Here is a 27,565-nt window from a genome sequence, read left to right as displayed (position 1 = left end):
TTGTGGAACACCAGTAGAGATAGGCAGGAAAGGAGAAGAGGAGGAGAGACATTTGACAGATTGTTCGCATCCAGATAGATAGCTAGTGAACCAGCTGAGGGTGGAGGAGGATAGGTGAAAATTGGCAAGTTTAGATAGAAGTAAAGGATGGGATACTGTATCAAAAGCTTTGGAGATGTCTAGAAAGAGACAGGAGGTAAGTTTATTATTGTCCAAGGATTCTGCAATGGTGTGAGTGAAGGAGAGTTGAGCAGTAGTTGTGCTGTGATAGGGGCGAAAACCATGTTGGGTAGGGGTGAGTAAGTTGTGATTGAGAAGGTGATTGAGAAGCTGTGTGTGGATACATTTTTCTAGTATCTTAGAGGGGATAGAATGGCAATAGGTTGATAGTTGGAAGTGTCAATGGCGTTACCTCCTTTATGAAGAGGGGTAGTGTAGAAAGATTTCCATAGGTTAGGAACAGTAGATTCTAGCATAGATCTATTTATTAATATATTCACTGGGTAGGCAATAGAGTCAGCTGCAAGTTTGAGGAAGGTAGGAGTTAATTTGTCAGTAGAGGGAGAGCAGGGTTTGAGTTTGAGCAGTAGAGATTTGATGTAAGAAGTGGGAACTGGCTTGAAGGAAAAAGTAGTAGTATTGGGGGTGGGTGTTGGGTCTGGCAAAGTGGAGGAGTTAGGTTGAGAGGGTAGGAGATTTTGGATGGAGGAAATAAAGTGGGAATTAAGAAGGGCAGCTGTTTCCTCAGGAGTTGTGTTTGTGTAGGGGGATGGGTTAGAGGGAGAGCCTGGGTAAAGGATGCTGTTAAGTGTTGACCAGAATTTCCGGGGGTTAGATCTATGTTTATGCTGGCCTGAGCTATAAAATGATTTTTTCTCTATTGTCTGTTTTTTGGCAAGATTACATAGTTGTCTGTATTTGAGAAGATGAGTTGTTTGTTTAGATTTGATCCAGGCTTTCCAGACACTGTCTCTTTGTTTCATGATGGACTTAGTTTCTTTTGAAAGCCAGGGGGCATGATTAGATTTCACTCTGATCTTCCTGGAGGGAGCTAGGGAGTCCAGAGTATTATAATTAAATCAACTGTGATTAGATTACTTTTTCAGACCATTTGTGATTAGATAAAGTGATCGACCACGTGAATGTAATCCATATGTTTCTAATGTCTGTGTTCGTGATTATGTATATGTTTATCCTAAGATTGTTTGTGCAGGAATTGCACATATGTATGGCATATTAGCTGTAAATGGAGATCAGTTCAATGACCTGACCTTTTCAGTAAATGGTCACATTATGAGCGAACTGGAATAGAATCTCATAGGTTCATGGGTTCATACTAGGCTATCTGCCTTAGGGCATTTATAAGCCTAGCCAGAGTGTGTGTGTGTGGCTTTCACCACCCCTTAGGATGAGAATACTATACCCATTAGTTTGCTGTGCCTCTGTCCAGCAGTGACACAGAGATGATTCCCGGGGTAAACCTACGATCTCCCATCCACTCGTCAAGATTTCTCTTGAACAGAGTCAGTGAGGGGCTCTGCCTCACATGGACTGGGATTCTGTTCCATAGTGTAGGGAGTCTCTGGGTGATGAATCTGTCCCTCCAGCATGTCCTATTTATATCCGTGTTGAGGTTTAAGTCTCTTGCTCTCGTGGCTCTGGTGGATTTGGATTTTTTGAGGTGGAGCATGTCCATTAATTCCAGGTTGGACATGGCCTTGTATGTCAGGCACAGATCACCTCTGAGCAGACGGTATGTGACTGAATAGAGCTGGAGTTTCTTCAGTCGGGCAGCGTATGACATATGTTTGAGCCCCTTTATCCTTTTGGTGAGGAACTTTTGGGGTCTTTCCAACTGCTGCAGGTGTCGGGTAAGGTACATTCGGAATGGGGCATTGTACTCAATCATTGGTCTGATAAGTGAAGAGTACAGGGTACAATGACCTCTCCTGATCTGGATGTGAATCCCTTCATGATCAGGTGGGCAATGTAGAAGGTCTTCCTAACCACTTTGGCAATGTGAGTGTCAAAAGAGAGGTTACTGTCAACTTGGGTCCCCAGGTCCCTGATAACTTCTTCCGTGTTTAATGGATTACCACCTATGTGGTAATTAGGGGTTACCTTGTTTTTCCCAAAGGGTATGACTATACATTTTTGGCATTTAGCTTAAGGCCATGGCTCTGGCACCAGTTATCCATTTCTATGAGACCTCTCTGGAGGATGTCTGTGTCTGATGGAGTGTCAATTATGGTGCCCAGTTTGCAGTCATCTGCAAATTTTGTCAGCCACAATCCCCTATGTTTGCCTGCACTTCAGAAAAATAAATGCCGAACAAGAGGGGCCCAGGACTGAGCCCTGTGGGACACCGCCGTGACCGGCTTAGAGTCTGACATGGCACCAGCAACTCTAACCCTGTGGGTTCTGTCCTTGAGCCAGTTTGCAACCCATCTTGTGACATATGGGTTTACATCTAAGCTGGTGAGCTTTTCTATGATGCCCGAGTGGGGTATTGTGTCAAACGCTTTTGCTAGGTCAAGGTAGGCTGTGTGAACTGCCTTACCCTCATCAATGGCCTTAGTGACTGTTTCAAAAAAGTCGACCAAGTTCAAGAGGCAGGATCTGCCCTTGACAAAGCCAAATTGGGTAGGATCCAGTGTCTGTAGGTCCCCAATGTCTTTATTTATGAGTTCCATTATGATCCTCTCCATAGCCTTGCAGACAAGCCTCGTCAAGCTTATGGGGCGGTAATTTCCAGGGTCCGTAGAAGCACCGCCTTTGTGGAGTGGGACCACAGTTGCCGTACGCCATTCTTTGGGTACGTATCCTGTAGTAAGGCTAAGATTAAACAGCAGCCTTATGTGTGGGTTTAGTTCCTCATTGAGTTCGTGTAGCACACAGCCGGGGACACCGCCCGGTCCGATTGATGCTGTGTTTTTTGCTTTAGAGAGAGAAGCTCTCATCTGGGCATCTGAGATGTTTGGGAGGCTAGACTCTGGTGGGATAGATATTTCTCCTTTTGGGGGGGAGGGAGGGGAGAAATTTGCACTGAACCTGTCTGCCAGTATGTTGGCAATGTCTGTGGGTTCAGTGATTTTTGTATCATTTTGGACTAATTCTGAGCATATCTGGGAGTTTCCACCCAGGTTTTTAACATAGCTAAAGAAGGCCTTATGATTGTCTTTTGTGTCTTTAGCGCTTTTTCTCTCAAAGTTGGCCTTGGATGATTTTATGAGTGATCGTAGTTTTTTGCTAGTATTGATCAGAGATGCCTTCCCTTTTAGGGATTTTGCTCTGTCATGTAGTAGCTTTCTCCTCTTGTTGTAGAGTTTGTTTATGGCTGGGGTCCACCAGACCGGGCGCCTGCCTTTGGTGGAAAGGGTCTTGATTTTATTAGGGATTGCTTGATCCATACATTCCTGGAGGTGCTCGTAGAAGGCATTTGTAAGGGTTTCAACAGCGTGGGTTGTGGTTTCCACTGGCTCGGGGGCCTTGAAGGATACCACTCCAGTCTTAAGAAGTGTGAAGTTTGCTTTTGAGAAGTTCTTCACTGTGGTCATTTTTGCTGGGGTTGGGGGCGGAATGTGGATCTCCAGTGAGATTAATTTATGGTCTGATCTCACCAATGAGGGATATACTTCTGGTGTGGAGCATTTTGTCCCCATGTTTGTGATGATCAGGTCTAGTATATTTTCTCCTCTTGTGGGAATGGTGACTAGTTGTTCCATAGCATTTGAGTTTATGAACTCCAGGAACCTTTGGGCTAGGGTGTTGGGGCTTGAGTAATGTTCCCAGTCTATGTTTGGGTAGTTGAAGTCACCCAATATGATGGTGTTTGGAGAGACATTCATACTCTCCAGTGTCTTCAGGAAGGCTGTGTGGGTTTCCTGAGTTTGAGAGGGTGGTCTGTAGCATGCTACAAACTGTGGGGCATTCCACACACTTTAGTAGATGAGCTGTGTATGACAGTCCACATTTTAGTTTTATATATACATATATATGTGATGATGGGAGGTACTGCCAGCCATGCCAGAAGTACGGCAGTGGATGTGTGATGTGCCAGCACAGCTAGCTGGAATTTTTGTATATAATTATATGTCATTTGTATATCAAACTGATTTGTACAGATACTTGTGCTGAAATGTATCTGTGAGGTTTGCTTGTGTTAAAAAGTATCAACAGTGTGCCCTGCTGGAAGAGAAGAAATGTACATGTATTATTGTAACTGAACTAAATATATATGTTTTAAGAGAGGACTGGAAGCGAAGAGGTTAATCTTAAACTTTATATCTGAAATTAAATTACTTTGTGTTAAAATATAACAATGTTATACCAACGTTTTGAAGGCAGCCAGAGACACAATGTCTGTGCTAGAGAATAGGTTGCAACTCCCAGAGGAAGAAAGGAAGTGTTTTATGGTTTTATGACTTCCAGGAGATCTAAGCAAAGCTTTTTGGTCTTTGGTAACACACAGGTGCTAAACCCTAACAGATTCTAGTGTTGGTGAGTGTGGGAAATAGAGTCAGATGACCAGATGTGATATCACTGTGTAACCAACTCTGAAATACTATTTAGATATTAGTAGGAAATTGCTCTCAGCATTCTGTATTCTGTCTTGGGTCTGACAACAAAGACCACTCACCCACATTATCTTGCCTTGCTCTATTCAGTAAACAGGAAAAGACATTTTCTAGATCAGTTAGGAAAAGATAGTGAAGCTAGCTAAATACTGATTTTCTGTGTTTGTGTGAAACTTTCCATCAGTGTTATTTTTAATATTTCCTGTGTCTGAAACTCTGGTGTATACTGTAAATAGATATTTAGTTATTTTCAAGTTTTTTTATTATTTATTTTTAAATATATTTAAACTTTTCATTGTGGCTGGTCCTTTTTAGAAAATAAGTTTTGAGACTATTTGCATATATTTATTTGGTGATAACTCTGGCCTCTCCTGAAAGCCTTGCTTTGTGGTCAGCATTACCATTTATATTAATATTAACTTCACTCAGTATAACTGGCCCTTTAAAGAGCCTTATAGTAACTGATTGGTGCAGTAAAAACTACCTTATAGTCTGGACAGAAGGTGGCATAGCTAATAAATCTGTGCCAGCCTTTCACAGGTAGGTGTGTGTGTGTGTGTGTGTGTGTGTGTGTGTGTGTGTGTGTGTGTGTGTGTGTGTGTGTGTGTGTGTGTGTGTGTGTGTGTGTGTGTGTGTGTCTGAAAATTAAATCTCAGAGTGTGTCAGCTACTTGGAGCAGGGGCATGAAACACTGGTTTCACAGAGAGGGTGCTGGAGGGCTTGGCTTGGACACTCGGCTGAGGACCTAACCCTACAGCTGTGCCAGTGGGGAGTGTTATTGGGGACATGGAGGGAGACAGATAGAGACACCCAGACTCCAGGCTGTGTGTGTGCCGTGTGTGCTCTTAAGGGAAATTGAGCTGAATTCAGAGAGGTCTGCATCTGGAAATACTGAGTGTATCCATTTGCATTCCAAGTGAACGTCCCTCTCCATTGTCAGTGGTGAGGATTCAGGCTCCTTGATTACTTGTCCAGAGTACGGATGTCCCTAACATATATATATATATATATATATATATATATATATATATATATATATATATATATATTCCCCCCCATGAGCTAAATACTTGGCCTGCTTTATCTTGTCTTGTTATTGCTTAGAAAACACTTATGTATTTCTCTTTTATTATTAGAGATTACATTTGCATTGCTATAAAACATTTTATACCTCATTGTTTTAAAGATATCCAAAGGGAAAGTAATCAAATTATGTTGTGGACATCAGATTCCTCCAAAAGTATTGCAGTTAACGCTGAGGATGTAGGTTTGGGCTTTAGTCCAGGAGTTTGATTTCATCAGCCTCCATTTGCCTATTACTTGACCCTGAGCAAGCCATTTAATGCTTTAGTGGAAATGGGAATCAAGCTATGCTTTCTGGTAGTCACTTGGACCACATACCTAGTAACTGTCTGTGACCTTATGACCCTATTTTCTGTGTATTTTTTCTTAAAGTGAAAATTATGAATCTGACAGTTGTGAATGCTGTTATAAATTAAAAAAAGTGTATGTGTTATCAAGATGTGCAACAATTTATAATTTTTTAAAGCACAAACATATATTGCTTTAATTTTTTATAAAAAAAACTAAAGCAAAGTCGTCATACTTCCATGGGGAACAGGTGTACAGAACCTTAACGTTTAAGGGACGTGATCACCATTTCAGAAGGAAAACATCAGCCACAAGGAGATGTTTGCTGCCCATACCTCTCAAACCCTTAGAGTAAGTATTCAGGGTAAAGTCAAAAGTAATGGGAGTACAAAGGCCCAAAATCAGGGACAGACTTTAAATATCACTCTTATAAACTTAGAAAGCTTCCAAGAACAACAGACTTTACATTAGCTTGGATTTTCTGAAGGATATGAAGAAGGAAACTATTTTGACTTCAGTCTTCAGTGATTTGCCAGAAACCCACATATTTTATAAGGGACTGGCCAAAAGTGTAAAGCAAAAATGGAGATGTTCTGCAAGTGTCTGGACATTTAAGAGGTATGTGTCATAGGATCATAGCAGAACACTAGCCAAATGATCCAAGGGGCCATTTTAAGCTTAGTTAAGTTCCTCAAATTAAAATGTGATAAATAATGGTTCCAAAATGCTTTGTGGAGGGTCTGGTAGTCTTAGATAAACAAACAATTAAAAGCTTCCTCTCTCTTCTAGAGACAAGGGTGAAACACCAGGGGTGTATTTGTGGTTCCTCATTCAGTGGTCCAGATTCTGCTTGAATAAATGCAGAGAAGAACTCTGATTCACAGGGATGGGAAACCTGTTCCAGAGAAGCGGGAGCAGCCTCTGAGACACATACCTGTCCCCCTAGCATTTCTTATTAATGCTGCAGGTGAGGTTTAAGTCCCTAGATCAGGTGTTATTTGATCCTAGTTGTTTTCCAGATGTATAACAGATTCATTAGTGCTGGATCTGAGGAAGCTTTGTAGACTAGGCACAGCTTGCCTCTCAGCAGCCTATTTATTTAAAGGGACAGTGATTTGAGCCAACCTGCATAGGACTTGTTGTCTACCCCTTGTATTCTTTTGTGAGAAATCTCTGTGGACATTCCATGCTGTATATGGCTAGTGAGGTACATACTGAAGGGGAGTTGTACTCGGTGAATGGTCTTATGAGGGCAGATTACAATGGGATGAGGACCTGTTTGGAACCAGATGCCATACCTTTACTTATAAGTTTTACAACATGGTATGATTTCTGTACCACAGTAGAAACATGTTAGTCAAATGTCAGGTCTCTTTCTACATGTGTTCCCAAGTCCTGACTACAGGGTTTACTCTCAGGGGTATATTTTCATTGTGGTAGTTTACAGGGATGGCCATCTTGTTGAAAGATACTATGATGTACTTCTTAACATTGAGTTTTAGGCCATGACTCTGGCACTAGTTATTAGTCTGTGTGAAGCCTTCTTGGAGGATATTAGTATCTTGGGGAGGAATCGATGACTACATCCATTTTGCAGTCATCTACAAACTTGATCAACCAGAGGCCCTTGGTGTTAGCCTTGAATTCAGAGAAGTAGATGCCAAACAGCAGTGGCCCCAGCACTGAGCCTTAGGGTCCCCACTAGAAGTCCTGCTAGGGATTTCCGTTTTTGACGTACAACTGAGTTTGCCTCCCTCTGAGTCCGTCATTTCAGCAGACCTGTTATATCTCTTGGAAAATATTTTTTCTCTAGCAGTTAGATCAGCTGGGAGGTTGGAACTGCAGTCTTTGATATGCTGAAAAAAAATTATACGGTTTTCATTAAGAAAAGGGAAGTTCTGAAACCCAGCCCTTCCTTTATGACTGAGATTGTCTTTGAAGTCTCAAGCCAATTTATTTAGCTACTTGCCTTTTTTTTTTTTTTAAAGAGAAGATCAAAGGGGCAACTGTTCTACAGGTAATAAAATATGGCCAGAATGGGAATTATACTGAATAGATTAAACTACCGAAGCAGTCTTACCATCTGTTTGTACCTTTTGCAAAACAAAAATATTGTTGTCCCACCAAAAATGACTCTTTTTAAGAGGCTGACTTTTTTATTATGACAAACAAAAAAAAGTCACTGGCAGGGGAGCTGGGGATCACTCCACTAAGTCAGCAACTACCATGGCAGCTTTCTTCAAATATACAGCTGCTCAAAGTATTTGTCATACTCTTTGCATTGCACACCGAAAGTTCATTTAAGAGGTGGACCATGATCTATTCTGGTTGTTCTGCAGAACATGCTGTAAAATATCCACCCATATCTGGTAACTGAGGGTACACCATTTAGCACTCCCTTGTACGCCTGTGTAACTTTTGCAGCAGTGATCCTTAGCATACCCATCAACCTCTTAACACAAAAAATCTGGGCAAAACCTAAAATAATGGTGGGGGTGCAAAAGCCCAAAAGTAGGGACAGATTTTAATGTTCTTAGAAACTTAGAAAGTTGCTAGAATGGCAGGAATTGTGTTAGCATGCATTTTCTGAGGAATATGAAGTCTGAAACTCAAATGTATGTAATTATTTAGTGACTTCAAACCTCAGTGATTTGCCAGAAAACTACAAATTTTATGAGGAACAGGCCTAAAATATGAGGCAAAAATCTGGACATTTTGCGAAAATCTAGACAGTTGAGAGTTATGACTCCTTAGGATGAACATAGCAGACTTTGCTGAGAACACTCACCTTAATAGCAAATGTTTGCCTCATAAGTTTATTGCTGCATGAAAGCTCCCTCATCCCAGCACACGTTGTGGGTCTATTATTTTACCATTTATGCTACAGTATTGTGTTTGTAGTTTTCTGTACTCCAAGGTTTAGCCCACAATGGGTTTGTATATTTCTTTATTGTTTTCCTTAGCATCATATGTGTGGTTTATGCAGAAGTTAATTTGTTTGCTAAGCACACACTAGTTAGTTTCACATATTTTGTATTTGTGTTTGTTATGCAAAGGCTTGGTTTATGCCTTTTATCCCTCCTATATTCTTTCAGAAGTACAAGAGCATTACATAGTACAATTTGTGTTCCAAAAAGTTCTGTGTTCTCTCTCATATAGTCAGGATGTCTCTAATAGTTGCTGCTCAGGAATGAAGTCCCATGAGCCCATAATCTATCCAGCTGCTGGAAAGATTACACTGTGGGACTAACCACCTTTTTCAGCTAACATCCCATATGTTGTTGTCATTCCTGTATCAGTGACCTTATTATGCAGACATCGGTTTACCATTAAAAGGTTGACTACTGTTAGGTCGACTGATGCTATACTTGAAAAATAATGTTGTTTTTCACAATCATGAAAGAGCAGAATGTCGAAAATGGTTTGCACAATTAAATGCATTAGATATTTTCGACATTCTCATCTTACAGCCATGGCAGTTAGCTCACCTCTACTGTGCCCCCACACCCCCTGCACATTAAATATACCAACTCTGAGATCGCATTACAGTGAGGAAATTGGCTACTTCCCTGTTCCTCACTGAATCGCGACCTCCCTCTACAGTCTTGGCACGTTGCTTGTCAAAAGGTTGAGTGCTCCATGCAACTCGACTATCCTCGGTCAACCACTTTTGGTTCGATTTCCTGCCCCTTGGAAATTGTGATTTCGCACATCGGATGTAAACTCAGACATCTACTGTTATGGTAAGCTTTGCTTAGTATTACTGCAACAAGTAATGTAATACTTTGTATTGAATGTTAACTTTGTTTTATTTACTTTTGGATGTTCGATCTCTTGTTTGTGTGCATTTTACCTCATTTTGTGGGTAAAAAGTGGCTGCTTGACCACCCCACATTATTTAATGAATAAACAAGTAAATATTCCAACAGTACCATATTTGAAGCTAGCATGCGATAAAGATCAGAAATTCTGGATTTTTATCAAGACGTACCACATGAGTATGATAAGTTTTGCAATAAAATATTAAAGAATGTATGTAAGTAAAAAGTGGACCATTTTTGTTTCATTTTTACTTAGACGTCCATTGTATTGGTGCAAAAAAGCCCTCCAGGTATGGTGTGGGATTGTAGAAGATTTGGCTGCTTGTCTGGGGGGGTATAAATTGTTCATTTGTTTCTCTTGCTATAGCTACACATTCTTGGTAAAATATTTAGTAACTTAGCCTTTTAGGAATTATTGTCCATTGGAGCCCTTAAAATACCCTACCAGTACATGTATAAAATCTGAATAGTTAGCCATGAGCAAACATTTAAAAAAAATAATGGATCAGTAAGTGAAAAGAAGGTAATATATCACAAAATATAAAAGTAAGCTCCCATTTATTTGTAAAAAGTCTGTGCTTGTATTATTTTATAGCTAATGAGAAATGAGGCTAGTGCATACACAGAATACGTCAAGGTTTGACTGATGTTAATGAAATTAGTTCCAGACAGTCTTTTGAAACATAGTGATGTAATTCACATTAGCTTTATTGTGGGAATTATTATGCTGAGGACTTGAAAAGTAGTGCCACATGAAAAAAAACTGCTTAGTGCACTATTCCATTTCAGTTTACTGTTATGCATCACCAGTTCAAATGTAGTATAGCAACTTAATAAGCTACTCAGATGTTTTTCAATTTCTGGAATTTCTATAATCATCTGACAAACATAACATTTGGATGGTATGAAAAAGACGCAAGTGTTTTATTTTGGGAGGAAACAATTGACCCTTCCTACAGGTCTTGTCCATGTAACATCTAGTCCTGCTAATATCTTAGCTGCACCAGAAAGAAATATGGATTGTTTTAGTGAGGAGTGTGGTAGTGGTTCATTGTCTGCTAAATATGTTTTTTTTTTTAATTCATATCATATCATATTTTGGCCGTGGTCATGAAAAAATAATAGCTTTTTTACTTATCTAATAGAATTAAGTGCTAATATTTTAGGTACAAATTGAACTGTCATCTTACTTTCGTATTGTTTGCAGCATCACTGTAACACTTTAAGACTGGATTCTGGAATTGACTACAGAAAAAGGGTCCTTCCAGCTGCAGGACAACTTTACTACCTGTAAGTATCTGCTTACACTTCTGTGGATACCTTTTTTTCTTTCCTTCTTTTTTATGTCAGGAGCAATTAGGCAGTAGTATGTGGCTGAAAATGGATGTAGGCTGAGATATTGCTTGACCCACTTGAACATTTAATTTGACATTGCTGTCTGTTTAGTTGGATCACCTGTCCTGTGTATTATTGGACCAGAGTTTCTGAAGCTTTTCAATAAATAATGGAGACAGTTGTGGTAGGTAGGCAGGAGTTATTTGTTTCATTATTTTTGTTGTATTTCATTTTGTCCCACTAGTCAACTTCCTTCCAGTACTTCTCATTTGATTCCATCATCTGCTGCAGGACTTTTATATTTATGCACTGCACTTCAGGGTTACTTTAAGAGGACTTCAGGATTAGTCCTTGGGAGGGCATGGGACTTCTTAGGTCAAACCAGGTGAGTTTGACCTGGAATAAAGCCGGTTCTTACTTCAGCAGGAGTGTTTCAGTAGCTGATAGTACTTTTCAGATGTTCTATTTTTTCCCTTGGTTTAGTTTTTCTTAACAATATCTGTTTTTCACCTCAAACCCTTGCTGGGGGTTTTGCATTTGTTAGGGACAATGTCACTTTTACACCTGTGTGTTCAAAGTGACTTTAGCTCAAGCCTTCTTTAATTTTTTTTTTACCACTTGTGACATTTGATGAATTTCTTTGAAGCTCTGGGTTAATTTATTGCTGTTTGGTAGACTCCACTTTGGGAATATAGTGAATTCCTTTGGAAAACATAATCAGAGTTCCTTATTTGGGAAAAGAAATCAACAAGTTGAAACTTATCCCACTTTACTCAAATGAGTATAGGGAAGCCCTTTCTCGCATTTCAATAAATCTGATTGTGAAAAAAAAATGATATTGCTGGATTTTTACAAAAGTATATCATTTATCTGCTAAGACCCACGTTTTTGTAAAAAAAGTTCAGAACTGCTATTAGGAACATACTGAAGACTGTTGCTCATGAGAATCCTGAGTTTGAGAGTGAAATTGAAGGTGAGATGGATTGCTTTCAGAATTCAAAAATCCCTTTTCTGTCAGTTGAAAGCTTTGGAGGAAAAGGAAAAAAGAGCAAAGAAAATGAATGGTTTCTAATGGAAAAAAATCATATTCAGGTATCATTGCTATACAGTGGATATAAAAAGTTTACACGCCCCTGTTAAAATGCCATTTTTTGTGATATAAAAAAATGAGACCACAATAAATCATTTAAAAACTTTTCCAACCTTTAATGTGACCTATAACCTGTACAATTCAATTGAAAAACAAACAAATCTGTTAGGAGAAAAAAATATAAAAAAATAAAAAAACATACAATAAGCTGATTGCATAAGTGTGAACACCCTTAAACTAATACTTTGTTGAAGCACCTTTTTATTTAATTACAGCATTCAGTCTTCTTGGGTAGGAGCTTAACAGCATGGCACATCTTGACTTGGCAATATTTTCCACACTTCCTTGCAAAAGTGCTCCAAATCTGTCAGATTGCAAGGGCATCTCTTGTGCACAGTCCTCTTCAGGTCACCCCACAGATTTTCTATTGGCTTTAGGTCTGGGCTCTGGCTGGGCCATTCCAAAACTTTAATTTTCTTCTGGTGAAGCCATTCTTTTGTTGATTTGGATGTATGCTTGGAGTCATTGTCGTGTTGAAAGGTGAAATTCCTCTTCATCTTCAGCTTTCTAGCAGATGCCTGAAGGTTTTCAGCCAAACGTGACTGGTATTTGGAACTGTTCTTAATTCCTTCCACCTTGACTAAAGCCACAGTTCCAGCTGAAGAAAAGCAACCCCAAAGCATGGTATTGCCACCACCATATTTCTGCATGGGGGTGGTGTTCTTTTGGTGATGCGAAGTGTTGTTTTTGCATCAAATGTACCTTTTGGAATTGTGGCCAGAAAGTTCAACCTTGGTCTCATCAGACCATAACACATTTTCCCACATGCTTTTGGAAGATTTGATGCATTATTTTGCAAATTTTAGCCGGGCCTGAATGTTTTTCTGTGTAAGAAAAGGCTTCCGTCTTGCAATCCTACCTCATAGTCCAGACATATGGAGAATATGGGAGATTTTTGTCACATGTAGTACACAGCCAGTACTTGCCAGAAATTCCTGCAGCTCCTTCAGTGTTGCTGTAGGTCTGTTGGCAGCCTACCTGACCAGTTTTCGTCTTGTCTTTTCATAATTTTTTTAGGGAAGTCCAGTTCTTTGCAACGTCACTGTTGTCCCATATTTTCTCCACTTTTTGATTACTGTCTTCACTATGTTCCATGGTATATCCAATGCTGTGGAAATTTTTTGTACCCTTCTACTGACTGATACCTTCAACAATGAGGTCCCTTTGATGCTTTGTGAGCTCTCTGTGAACCATGGCTTTTGCTGTAGCAGGTAACTGAGTAAATGTCAGGAAGATCCTACTAGGCCAGCTGAACTTTATTTGGGGTTAATCAGAGTCTCTTTAATTAATGGCAGGTGTGTACCCAAGAAGACTGAATGCTGTAATTAAATCAAAAGGTGCTTCAACAAAGTATTCGTTTAAGGGTGTGCACACTTATGCAACCAGTTTATTGTATGTTTTTTATTTTTTGTATATTTTTTCCCCTAACAGATTTGATTATTTTTCAATTGAATTACACAGGTTATAGGTTACATTAAAGGTGGGAAAAGTTTTGAAATTATTTATTGTGGTCTCATTTTTTTATATCACAAAAACTTGGCATTTTAACAGGGGGTGTGTGCACTTTTTATATCCACTGTAGATGTGTTCACCCCAACCAGGTAAGGTGATGGCTGTAAGGTAATGGTCAACTGTCAAGCATGTTGAATTGATGAAGGCCTCACTGATGATCACACAACAGAATTTACCACTTTGACAGTAAAAGCACTTTAGTCACCTGATCCACATCATTTGTATTTAGTTACAGTGCAACTGTGATTAAACTACTACTTGTGAATTTGCTTTCTAATGATATGGAAAAAAGCAGTACTCTGTGATGATACCCCATAGACATAAGTCTACTCCTGTTACAATACTGTGTGTACAAAAGAGCATTGCTGTGTGTCTGTTTTTGAGTGCTGCTGGTCCAGACCACGGCTTAAAAGGGTGCATGGACCAGCTCACATGTTTGGTTAACAAAATAAACAACCTTGTACCAGCTACATGAGGTTGAAGAGTAGTATCTTGAAGGAATTGCCAAATGTCTCACCAAGAGCAACGTCAGGGGGGGGGGGGGGAGACAATAATTAAATATAACTATAATACCATACATTTATCTTCTATGTATGTTATGTTGTGTATATGGCTTGGTCTTAAGACTTTGTTTGGCTGAGACCACAGATTTACCCCTAGGATACCCTTTTCATTCCTGACACCTTGTTTTGAAAAAAAGCATGACTGATACTGTCTGACTTGGAAAAGAAAGAGAAGACCAAAAACAAATCTTAAGAAATGCTTTTACTTTTCATCATTAACTTATTTTAAAAATGTTCCCACTTCAATGAAGCCCTTCTGCCAGAAAACTATAAAAGAAAGGGGAATAATTTTCCATATATTTCTCAGCCTGTCAGTACTAGTCTTGTCTATCAAACAAAAAATGAGAATTTTGGACATCTTCTGTTCCTTTGCTACCCTTTCAGATTCCCCAAGGTTGAGCAACCCTCTCATAGACCAAAAATGTTCTCTCTTCTACAACATTTGAAAATAATTAGTAAAAAAAACATTTATCTAGTAAGTGGTTATACCAGCGTATGCAGCAGAGTTTGCAAGCATTCCAGCATGGAAGTTGACTCAAAAGGAAATATTGCCAGCCCAGCTGTCTGGAATTTTGTAAATAATTATATGTCATTTGAGAATATTAATATGAGCTGTATAGAAATGTGACAGAAGGAGATACTGCCAGCACAGCTATCTGGAATTTTGTAAATAATTATGTCACTTGTGAATATCAACATGATTCATACACTTGAGTTACAAATGTATTAGGACTGTATGTTATGTGTATACCAAATTGCTGATACAGAAGAGTGTGTGAAGAGCATTTGTACAGTACTGAGCTTAAAGATGTATCCACAGTGTACCCTACTGGAAAAGAACAGAAATGTATATGAATTATTGTAATTGTGTAAATGTATATGTACTAACAGTGGAAACTCGAACATACAAAATTAACTTGGAAAACTTCAGGAAAATAGTTGAAATTAAATTGTTTTATAACCACATAATAAAAGAGAGAGTTTCAGTGCAGCAAGGGGACAGGATGTCTAAAATGAGGGAGCTTTCTGCATTGTTTGGTAAGTGTTTTATTGTTTTATGTCTTCCAGCAGTTGCAAACATCTGAAGGCTATGTATTTTCACAGGTAGAGGCTAAATGCTAGCAGTTTCTAGCAATGGTTGTTCAGCCTGGGGACAGAAGTCAGGTGACAAAAAGTGATGTCATGCTGCAGGTATCCCAGCAGTAATATTTGATATTAATTTAACAACTCTCTCAGAGAGTGACTGTGCATTTTGTATCTGTCGTTGACCTGACAACAACATCAGTTAGAAGATTAATTTGCCACACTTGCCTTGCTATGAGTAAGTAAGTCTAGAGTACAGTAATTTCTTTTAGATTCAGTAAGGAATATAGTAAAGATTAGTTTAGATGTTTTCGGTATTTATTTGAGACTGTCCTGCAATATTTTAAATATTTCTTGTGATTTTGAACTCTGAAGATACTGTGATGGTTAATTAAGTATTTTCTAGTTATTTTATTATTTATTATTAAATATATTTAAACTTATCTTTGTGGCTGATATTTGTGAGACATATTTAAACTCTTAGAGTACTTGCATATCTATTTGGTGACAATGTGGGCCACTCCAAAATAGCCTTGCTTTTGGTCAAACTACCATTTGGATTAATAGTAACATTACACAGTAAGATTGGACACCCTTTGTTAACGTCCTTAAAGTAGATGATAAGAGCTGACTGATGGCAGTGACAACTACCTTATAGTCTGGGCAAAAGAGGGCATAGCTAGTAAACCTGTGCCAGCCTTTCCCAGGAGTTTGTGTGTTTGTATATAAATCAGATTTCTAAGGGTGTGTCTGTTAGCTACTTGGGCAGGGTCACAAAGCAGTGGTTGGACAGCGAGGGTGCTGGTGGTCTTAGCTTGGCCACTTGGCTGAGATCTCAACTCTATAGCTGTGCCAGTGGGGAGTTTTATTGGGGATCTGGAAAAAGAGAGAGAAACCAGCTCCAGACTGATTGTGGTCTCTGTGTGCTCCTAAGGGAAATTGCACTTTACTGTGTGTGTACTTGTCATCCTCCCAGTGTGTACATTCCCCACTGTTGCCAGTGGTGAGGATTGAGGCTCCTTGATTACTGGGCCAGTGATGGGGAGTCGCACAAGGCATGCTGAAAACTCCAGGTATCTTTTTCAGGAGTTACTGCAGAAAAGGAAAGAGTGGTGGGGTCATTGATTTGTGTATCCTTATGTCATTTCTTTGCCATTTTACTGTTTTACTCTGAAGCTTCAGTACTTGGGGAGTGGCTGTCCTCTGTCTACAAGAACCATGAAGTGATATGCAACAATAAGAGATTGTGCCTAGTTTCTCAGCCCAATCTTTTCTGTAGTTTGCATAGTTTTGATCATTATCCTGGAATTTATTGTGGAAAAGTTTCTATATTCAATGCCCAAACAGTTAAACCATCAGAGTATTTCTGTATTCTCAAATGATAAGGTAAGACCAACACTGGCATTATATTTACTGACTTGAAGTACTGCCTTAAGTGACACAATTTCAACCAAGCTACATAAAGATTCAGGATGTAGAATTTGTTGGTCCACCTTTCTTGGTAACAGTTGAGAGTGCCCATCTCTATTGGGAAGGTCTCTCACTCAGCCACAGGCCTGTTTTGAAGCACCAGCTGAACATGAAGGAAGCTGTGGGCTGACATAAATCAGTAAGTCCACCTTCATAATGATTTCACTGTCTAATTTTGTTGTGTCTTCACCCTCATTTAGTGAAAGCTAATGCTCATACTTATCTTTCAATTTAGTGTATAAGAAGAAGCTTCTGAGAAGTGCACCATCCCATCATCCACTTAGGTTCATAGATGTATACTAGGCTAATGACCACTAGGGCCTTTTTAAGCCTAGCCATGCATACCAAATCTCTGACAAGTGCTGGTACTCTTGATAACTGTAAGCAGTGGTTTAGGAGATGAACCGCCTTTGTACATTAGAGACATAGGTGTGAAGACAGGGAGGAATTTCCTGTTCCCCATCCAGCTGACAGTTACACTTGAATTGGGTTATGAAGGAACTCGGCTTCACATGGATGGGGAGCCTATTCCAGAGAAGAGTTATTCTCTGGGATACATACCTGTCTGTCCAGCAGGTCCTCGTTATATCATAAGTAAGGTTTAAGTGTTTGGAATGGGTAATTCTGGTGCTGTTCATTTTACGGATATGCAGGAGGTCCATCAGGGTGGTGTCTGGCAATGCCTTGTATGCGATGCAAATGTATCTTTTAGCTGGAGTTGAGCCATTAATCACCTGTGTTCTGTATGTAAAGTCACTGCACTAATACCTTGTGCCACAGAGTTTGAGGAATGCATTCAGGGTGCTAGCACCACCCATCCTTCAGTCAAAACATTTAGCATATTTTAGGACAACCTGCTCTTGAAAAGAAGTCCCTTGAGTCCTAGTGGATATTAATACTGAAACCTTTTTTTCCCCAGGCCTCCCCTGGATATATTGGGGCTTGATGGTTGAGATAGAGGAGAGTCTATTACTTCTGCTTAAGTGTTTAGTAGTGAAGTCCTTGACATCAGGCAGTTATTTGATATTTATGAGACACTGTCTCTTGAGTGTCAAAGTACATCCTTACAGAACATGGCCTCATGCCAGAGATAGGTCCATACAGGCCTTTGCTATACCCATCCTACTACTGCAGGCAACAGAAAACTATATGTGTGGCATGGAAGCCTCTGGATACTGCTCACTGAGCTCCACAGAAGACTGATGCCGTCTGTCTGTTCTTGGATAAATAGCACAAGATCCTCACCAGGCGTCTTAGTTGTGATGCCTGTGTAATCTCTGTCATCCAGCATAAGCTGCAGAAATCTTAACATCTTAAAACCTGATACAGAGTTTGAAATATTGGACAGGGTAGGCAAAACAGAGCTTTTTTCTCTGCTACTGTGGGCATTAGACATTTCAACTATATGTCTCAACTGCTCGTATTCCAGCCCTCCTTGGTGGATGTAGTGTTGGAAAAGCTTTCAGCCCTCCATGAGTCTAGGTATCAGGAAGAGTTTTTTAAGACTTGGTTGCTATGGTGTGCTGCCACGTGATTTAGTGCTAATTCTTTGTCTAGGACAACAGGGTCAGGCATGTGTCTGTATGGGTTCTGCCTCAAGAAATAGATTAGGCAGGCAGCCCATCTATGTTTCCTCCCTCCTTCTAGTGGAGAAGCCTCTTTGTCTAGCCTTCCCAGTCTGTATTTAAAGACCTCTAGAAGAAGAAGAAGCAGGCCTTTACTGTAGTCAAGAGCCTCTATAATGCTTTCTCAGGGGTCCAGTATTCTTCCATTCCAGGCCAATCCTTAGGAAAGAAGAGGCCCACTTGCAGAGTGAGGAAGACCTTCATGTTAATACATGATGATCCTCCTCACTCTGCAAGGGGGGGGGGGGGGCTCTTCTTTCTTAAGGATTGGTCTGGAATGGAAGATAGTAATGCCCTCCTTCCAGAGCTGTTCTAACTAAATCCTTTCAGTGGTCATTTATTTCAGACCAGCAATCACATTCTTCACTACAGTATAGAACCATGTTTGATGCGAGTCAGCTCTCCAAGTTTTCCCTTGCATTGAGAACCATAACAATGGATCAGCAGGTTCTCGCCAGGGTCACAGATGGCAAAGTCTTAAACCTGTTAGTTACGTCTTCTGAAAAGGTTTTTCTTTTAGATCATGCCATCTCTGTAATGCTGTAGGAACATTCCAAGACTCTACATCTGGAAGAACCATATATGCTTCCTTCCTTTAGAATGAAAGCAAAGTTCTAATTCCTGCTTTTTTATTTCCCTGAAGGAGTCAAAAGAATTCCATCCCATCTTGGACTGAAATGACTTCAGTAACCATATTAGGCATATCAAGTTGCAAATCATCACTCTGCATGGGTTCATGTTCCTGCTGTAACAATGCATATGTATGGTGACAATAAACCTGATAAACACTTTTTGGCAAATTGTCTGAGGTCTTCACAGAATGCTTTTTTTCAGTTATCTGTGGCCCAACAATATTTTTGATACAGAGTGCTACTGTGTGGTATCTCATGCGCCAAGATGGTTTATCAAAGTGCTAGCCATTGCTATAGAGGCCTTGCAGGAAAAGGAACCCTACTTAGACAATTGGCTCTTTGTGGCACTGTCAAGATTCTTCCTTGTGCCATTCCTGATGTGGGCAGTCCTGGAGTTGCAGTCTCTTGGATGTCTATATTTTGTGAGAAGTCTGTTCTTATCCTGTCCAAGGATTTTCTTCACGGATGCAGGATGGGACACACATGAATTGTTAGTTGTTCTGACTTGCAGTGGGGCTCAGAAGGTCATGTCTTTGCAGCCAGGGTGTGGATGTGAGATAGGATTCAGGCTTGGGTCCTCCTGCTGCTTCTGGGCTTGATGGTGGTTACATTCTTCATGATGTTTTCTTCATGAAGATATGGATACTTCAGTGGAGTGTGAAGTGTCTGCCCTTGTACTTAAAATATATAAGTATAAGGTGCAGCCAGTTACGCATCTGTAAATGTTTCTTTTTTAACAGTGGTTTAATACCAGCTGCCGAGTTCAGTCAATTTCGGATATTTCTAGATAAACATAATTTTATAGATGTGTGCCTGGTTGCACCTTATACTTATATATTTTATATTTTTTGTTAACTTTTATGTTGTATTAATAGTATTTTAAATGTTTTTATTAGTGTTTGTAAAAAGAGAGCTTATATCTTTAAGTAGAGACGTCTTTTATTATGTGACTTTGTAAAAAGAGAGAGTATATCTTTAAGTAGGGACGTCTTTTATTATGTGACTTTGATTAATGTAGTTAAGACTGATGTGACGTAATTGTGATGTATGCATTGAGAAAGGGTGTTTTACCTGAAAGCTTTGCTTGTGTAAGTCTGAGTAAATAATTTATGATGGTGTTTGTAAGCTCTGACTTTTGATTTTTATGCTTTGAACTGTTTGTGCTTGTCGTGGAGCTTTCGTTTTGCAATTCTCACACTATTTGCTTCTTCCCAGAACCCTTCTTAAGAGGATTTGATGTTCCTAGAAGTCTTTGGGGCTGACCTGTCTACATCTTGGGTTAACCCCCTCCCCGCTGGATGAGCTTGTCAACTTTGTCTCCTGCAGGGCATGGAAGGAGCCCGACTCTGTACAGTTCCTCCCCAAATGCTCCAGACAAGATACTCAGTGCACCACCAGACAAACATCAGTCCAAGGAGATTCCTCTAGATGCCATGGTTGCTGCGGCAGCCATGAAAAAGGAGCTAGCAGAACAGAGCTCCTCTGTGCATCCCCCTGACAGAGAGTCTAGGGCTTTGAACAAATATGGAAAGTGATTATATGGATCAGCAACCTTCGCTATACAATCACTAAATTACCTTGCACATTTTGCTAGATTATAGAGGGGCTTAATAAAGGAACTCTCGAACTCTACCCTTGATCCATGTCGGCGGAGGATGTAAAAGCTTATTCTTCATGACTGGCCACCCTACAATCCATATGTCAAATGCGTCCATGAGGTTAATCTCTCACGTGACTGAAGGTTCCTCATGGGCCATGGGTACAGGCATATCCATGCCTGGATGCACTTTTGTGACTTTTCAGATCCTTTTAAAGCATCATTCATCAGTGCTCCTTTTGATGAATCCCTCCCTTTTTGGGCAAACCATTAAAGAGAGACTTTCCCATAGTGAGCAAGCTGGAAAGACCCTATCTGCCATATGAATAATTTTTTCTACTCCTCAGAGATATTTCTCAGGAAATCAGCTTGGTGGTAAGAAAATGTGGTTTTTGGAAATCTCAAGGACCTTTTCAAGATTCAAGTGGAGGTTTTTCTCCCAGAGGTAGAGGGGGAAATAATTATAATAATGAAAGACTCCACCCATGCAGCAGAGGGGGTCTGTAAAATCAAGGGTCTCAAAATTCTTTCTTGGACAGACCCTTCCAGCATTCCTGAAAGGTTGCCCAACTGTTCTTCTCTGGAGGCAGTCAGGGGACACTTGCCTTTTGCACCCAGAAGCTTGACAGCCATCACAAAAGACACATGGGTGTAAAAAATTGTATCCAGAGGATATTTCAGTCCCTTTTTACAAAACCTACCAAGGATAAGAAAAAGTCTCCCCAATGTTCCACCCAATCAACGAGAGCCAACAGCCCTGGAAATCCAAAAGCTGCTGGACAAAAGTCATCCAAGAGGTCCCACCAGACATTTTTTTAATCAAAGTTCTTTTTAGTGCCAAAGAATACAGGGGACCTGAGACCCATCCTGGATCTTAGTTATCTAAACAAATTCATAAAGAACTCCAAATTCTGGATGATCACGGTTCTGTCCGTTCTGCCATTGTTCCAGAAAGGTGATTGGATGTGCTCTAGATATGAAGGATGCATACTATCACATAAAAATGAACAGATGATCCCTAAGATTCCTTCATTTCTGTCTGGGAGACACTCATTATCAGTTCAGGGCTCTGCCCTTTGGTCTCACCCCACCCCTCCAGGGTGCCCACCAAATGCATGGCAGTGGTTGCACCTCATCTCAGACTGCATGGATTTAGAGTATTTCCTTATTTTGATGACTGGCTTCGCACCACCTCAAGTAGGCATCTATTGATAACAGTTAGAGACCATCTTTTTCAGCTGACTCATTCTCTAGCTATCACAGTAAATCTTGCAAAATCCAAACTTCAACTAGTACAAGTCTAGGAGTTTGTAGAAGCTCGCGTAGACACAGTGAATCTTCAAGTGTTCTTACCACAGAGCCTAATTCTGACATAAAGATTACATGTCAATCAGGTTTTATGTCATCATTTTCCTCTAGCCAAACTGGTTTTAAGAGCTCTGGGACTGATGGCTACTGCAATCACATTAGTACCAACAGCTCATTTTCACATGCAGATTCCTCAGTGGACTTTAAAAGTACAATGGTCCATTCTACAACCCTTACAATTTCCAATAAAACTGTCCAGGGTATGCAAGAACTCATAAGTATGGTGGATGCAATCCAACGAGATTCACCAAGGTCGACCCTTTATTGTTTCTCCACCCATAGCCATGCTGACCACAGATGCCTCCCAGTTTGGGTTGGGGGGACATTAATTGGGATGGACTGTTTAAGACATGTGGACCCTAGTAGAGACTGAATTGCATATAAATGCCCTGAAGATGAGTGGTTCTGTTAGCGTAAAAGGCCTTCCAGAACGCTCTCTCTGGGGACAATTGCTGTTTAAACTGACAATATGTCAGTGGTTTGGTACTTCAACAAATTGGGGAACCAGATCTTTCCCTATCTGCAGAGAAGCAATGAGAGTTTGGCAATGTGCAATCTTATCCAACCACTTTTTTATACGAATACACATTCCAGAGAAATCAAATATATTGGCAGTCAGGCTCAGCAGAACTATTCTAATGCCTCATGAGTGGTCTCTCAGCCAGTCATTGGCAAACATGACCTTCCACCAGTGGGGTCAACCATGCTGCAACCTGTCCGTCTCTCCCATTAACAAAAAGTGCAGCAGGTTGTTCCTCCTAATCCCCCTCAGGGACAGTCAAAGAGAGATGCTGTAGTCCACATTTGTCCCTCTGGTCTTCTTTATGCTTATACTCCTCTACCTCTAATTCCCAAATTTCTTCAGAAAGCTTTCAGGTTAAAGAGCAAAGTAATCCTCCCTGTCCCCTTTTGGTCTCAGCAGATTTGGTTTCCTTTCCTCTGGTCTTGGACACTGGACCTAAGTCCGGGTCTCCTCTCACACCCGTCAGGCCTGACTCATCAGGACATACCAGGCCTCAAATTGACTGCATGGTTTCTCTAATTCCAATGATGGCTAGATATGCTAGGCTTTCTTCTCCTGCTTGAAGAATTTTCTTTTCATCTCAGAAACCCTCTACATGAAGGGTTTATAAAAGTAAATAGAAGAAATTTTCCTTATGGGCTCAGCAGAAAGATTTGGGTCCTTTCTCTGCTCCAGTTTCTGCTGTTTTAAAATTTATAACATCTCTTTTTCAGGGTGGGGCCATTTTCTGTACTGTTAAAGTTCAACTGTCTGCCATTTTGAATTTTCACATTGGAGATAATATTTTTCCTTTGGCATCATCCAAGCTGTGTAAGTCATTTCGTAGACGTACTTTTTCCTTAAGCCACCTATTAAGGACCCTATACCACCTTGGGATCTTACTTTAGTTTTACAGAGTCTAACACAGTCACCTTTTGAACTCTCTGCAAAAGTAGACCTCAAGTTTCTTTCTTGGAAAACAGTTTTTCTTGCAGTTATAGCTTCAGCAAGGCTAGCATCTGAACTCCAAGCACGCTCTTCAAAACACCTTACTTGATCTTCCTTAAGGACAGAGTTGCCATATATACAAATCCATCCTTCTTACCCAAAGTTGTGTTAGAAGCAAATATCAATCAAGTCAACAATTTGCCAGTCTTCTTCCCTAAATCTGAGAGTAAAGGAAAATACATGCTCCATTCTGTAGATGTATATAGGCAACTTAATTTCTATCTTCGTAGAACGAAGGAAATTAAGAAGAATGATCAATTATTAATTTCCTTTGTCATAAACAAATTGGGTAGACCTGTCTTGAAAATGACAGTAGACAAATGGATAAATAACTGTATTTCTCATGTGTACTCCTTAAGAGGATTGACCTTGCCAAGACAACTAAAGGCTCATTCCAGTAGGTCCCTGGCTACATAATCGGCTTTTTGGTCCAGAGCTTCCATTGATAATTTATTTGTGCGGCTGCCATACTTTGTGGCTCTTTATAAATTGAATATCATTTCACGGAACAGAGCTGCATTTGGCTCTGCGGTACTCCAGAACATCCTTCCTTGAGGGCCACCCAAGATAACTGTAGCTTGGGACTCTGTCCCATTCATTGACGAATGAATGAAAATGACATCAGATGTTTAAGTTATGTACTTAAAATAACTATGTATCTGTGTTGTCCATTTTCATTCTTCCTTAACTTCCCTCCCACCATCCTTGTATTTGGGGCTGAGCTGATGGAATTTGCCAGTATCCATTGTTCCTATTTTTGTCCCTATTCTGTTCTACTACATCTTTTTCTGTCAACATTATGGTTATGTTATATTTTTCAAACATAGCTTAGAGGCAGCAAACTCCATCTGAGGTAAAGCAGTAATTAGGGGTGTTATGGGTAAAGGGAGGAGCTCGAGAGTTGAATCCTAGACTGCAAAAAGTGGCCGAGTCAAACCCGAGGATCGAATCCAAACCCATTCTTTGAGGAAGAATGAAAATGGACAACACGGATGCATAGTTACGGTAAGTACATAACTTAAATTTTCAGACAAATGGATTCTGAAACTGATTCAATAGGGTTACATATGGCAGTGGGAAGAAATCCCCCTCCTTTCCAGGGAATTATTCCATATCCACCAGACCAAAATTCTCCTTTCTTTCCTGTCCTACAGCAAATGCTCTCTCAATAGGTAATAGAAACAGTTACTCCCTCTAAGTTGGGAAGAGGTTTTTATTCAAGAATATTTATGGTGCCAAAGAAAGAACCAGTATATGATACTGTGAATGTTCACAATGCTTTCACTTCACAACCTGTTACACCTTCTTCTTCAGTTGGGATTTAAAATTTGCTTATCATCACATTCCTATTCATCCAGACTTTAAATGTTTCTTAAGGTTTTGTGTGTCTGGATCACATTATCATTTCTCTACCTTACCATATTGAGTATCCAGTGCTTCAAGAGGGTTCATAAAATGTCAAGCTCCAGTTATAACCCATTGTAGGTTACAGGGTATCCACACTTTTCCATATTTCGATGACTTCCTTATCTTTGCAGAGTTTATTTTTTCTCAAAGTGTCAGGAATCTCTCACTTGGGTGACAGATCATTAGTTTGGGATTCCAAGATAACATTCAGAAGTCTTCTGACTCTCACACAGGATTGCATTCCAGAGGTGTCAGTACAAAGAGCCTTTCTTCCACAGGTAAAAATGAATCTATATTTAGATCTATTTCAGGGGTTTTCCACTCAGACTTCGGTCACTGTCTCAAGATTCTGGGTCGTATTGCATTTGTGATTCTTATGATACCCTTGTCAGGATTCCACATAAAAAAAAATCTGAATTCTCTCTGATCTCAGCACCAATGCCCATTATCTTTTCAGATTCCAGTTCTGAAATTTGTAAGAAGAGAAATCAGCTGGTGGAAACATCAAATAACCCTGAATCCAGCTTCTGCCCCTACTCCAAAGCATTCAGTCACCACATATGCCTTGGACTTTGCTTAGGGAGCAGTGTCATACAGGTTAAAAGTGAAAGTTATTCTTGGACAGCAAAAGCGGATACAAGCATGTAATTATAAAAGAGATGCTTGCTCTTATCAATGCACTCAACTCTCCCTCAGTCACCTCTGGCCGCAGGAATACTTCAAGTTGTTATGGAGAATACCACAATGATGTGGTACATAAACAAAGAAGGAGATAACTGATCTTACCTCCTATGCAGATAAGCCATGTTAACATGGCATATAGCTTTATATCACAATCTCACTCTTTGGGCTTCCTAAATTCTGCAGAGCAAAATTGTGTGGCAGACAAGCTGAGCAGGGCGAAGGCAGAACATCATAAATGGAAATAGATCACAGGGTCTTTTGAGATTTAATCCATCTGTGGGTTGTTCCTGAAGCAGACGCTTCTGCCTCCTCTCTGAGCAATTAGCAGGCAAAATTTTTCTCCAGGTCTCCATGCAAGAAGGCCTGGAAGATGGATACTTTTCTTTACCTTGGACATGAAAGTTTCTGTATGCTTTTCCACTGATATCCAGGGCACATCTGAAGATTCAGAAGGAATTCCCCAAGGTCATTTTAGTGACTCCCTTCTGGCTCAGACAACAGTTGTTCTCCCCTCTTCTGGAATTGGCCAGGGGCAGTTTACCGCAAGCTTCCTCTCCGACTGGATCTTCTCGCACAAGAACAGAGCTGTTTGATACATCCTGACACCAAACAACTTCAACTGACTGCCTGAATGATACAGTCCTAATACCTTTTAGACATCTGTTTACTGAGGATGTGCAGCAGGTACTAATGGAGGCAAGAAAGCCTGCTACGAGAAGATCATATGTAAGCAGATAGAAAAAAATTTCTAATTGGTGCCAGCAACATAACCAGCACCCATTCAGGGCTAGAGTTTCGCTGATTTTACAATATTTGTGTGAGTTACTTTCCTGTGGCCTGTCTTATTCCTCTGTCAAGGTTAATTTGTCGGCCATTTCAACATGTCTACCCATGGATCTCTGTCTTTCAAGGCATTCTCATGTCAAAATGTTGTAAAAGGGGTATTGCATAATAGACCTCCAAGAAAACCAGTAGCTTCTCTTTTGGATCTTAACATTTACTCCATTTGAATTGGCTCATCTGGTTTACTTGAGGTTCTTAACATGGAAAACAGTTTTACTGGCTGCTCTGACCTCTGCAAGAAGAATATGCGAGTTGTAAGCTCTTATGGTGGGTCACCCTTACCTCATTTTCCACAGAGACAGAGTTTCTTTGATAACTAATCCTTCTTTTATACCTAAAGTGGTATCCAAGTTTACTTTAAGCCAAACTCTCCATTCCCTTCTGTTCTTCCTAAACCCATAAATGAGGGAGAAATTATATGTCATGCCTTGGATGCCCACAGAAAACTTAGGCACTGTCTTGACATAACAAAATGTTTCAGAACTTCCAATCAGTTGTTCATTTCTTGTGAAGGTAAGAAAAAGAGGCAAAACATGTCAAAACAGACTAATTCTAAGTGATTGTCACCTTTTGTTATTCTCAACACAACAAAACTATTCCAGACAGGGTCAAGCCACATTCTATTAGGGCTTTGACTTAATCTATGGCTTTTTAGTAAAAGTTGGACTCTACAAGTATTCTAGAAGCAGCAAATCATCTGTACATACTTTTTCAAAGCACTAAAAGCTAGATTCCTTTTCCAAGTCTAGGTCAGGCTTTGCTAGGACCATTTTCCAGGGGCCCCTGGACCCTATCACTTCTGCCTCTTTGTTGTTCAAAGTTATGCTGATCTATCCATATAGCTTAGGCCACTGATGGGTATGAAGAAAATAGCACAGTTGTGTAAATAAACTTACCATAACAGTAGCTGTTTGATTGGTCACTGCTGGAGTAGCTGTCCCTCTCTCCTTCCCCTTGTTTTTGGTGTATGTTGCTGTTCCTAGCAATGTTTTTTGGAGCTCAGCCTCTGGCCCTCAG

The 27,565-nt window shown here is 40.1% G+C and overlaps 1 protein-coding gene across 1 annotated transcript in view; it reads left to right on the top strand.

The window, feature by feature from the left end:
- Nucleotides 1–27,565, top strand: part of AFG1L (AFG1 like ATPase) — a 1,902,723-nt gene that overhangs the window by 1,368,568 nt on the left and 506,590 nt on the right. The window contains exon 8 of the mRNA XM_044065354.1: nucleotides 10,977–11,059. Within this exon, the coding sequence (XP_043921289.1) occupies nucleotides 10,977–11,059 (83 nt within the window). The remainder of the gene's footprint in view (nucleotides 1–10,976; nucleotides 11,060–27,565) is intronic.

This window comes from Protopterus annectens, chromosome 1.part0 (genome assembly GCF_019279795.1).
Source record: "Protopterus annectens isolate FY-2018-M chromosome 1.part0, PAN1.0, whole genome shotgun sequence".
NCBI lineage: Eukaryota > Metazoa > Chordata > Ceratodontiformes > Protopteridae > Protopterus > Protopterus annectens.
The sequence above is the reverse complement of the archived record's forward strand: the minus strand, read 5'-3'. Positions and strand labels throughout refer to the sequence as shown.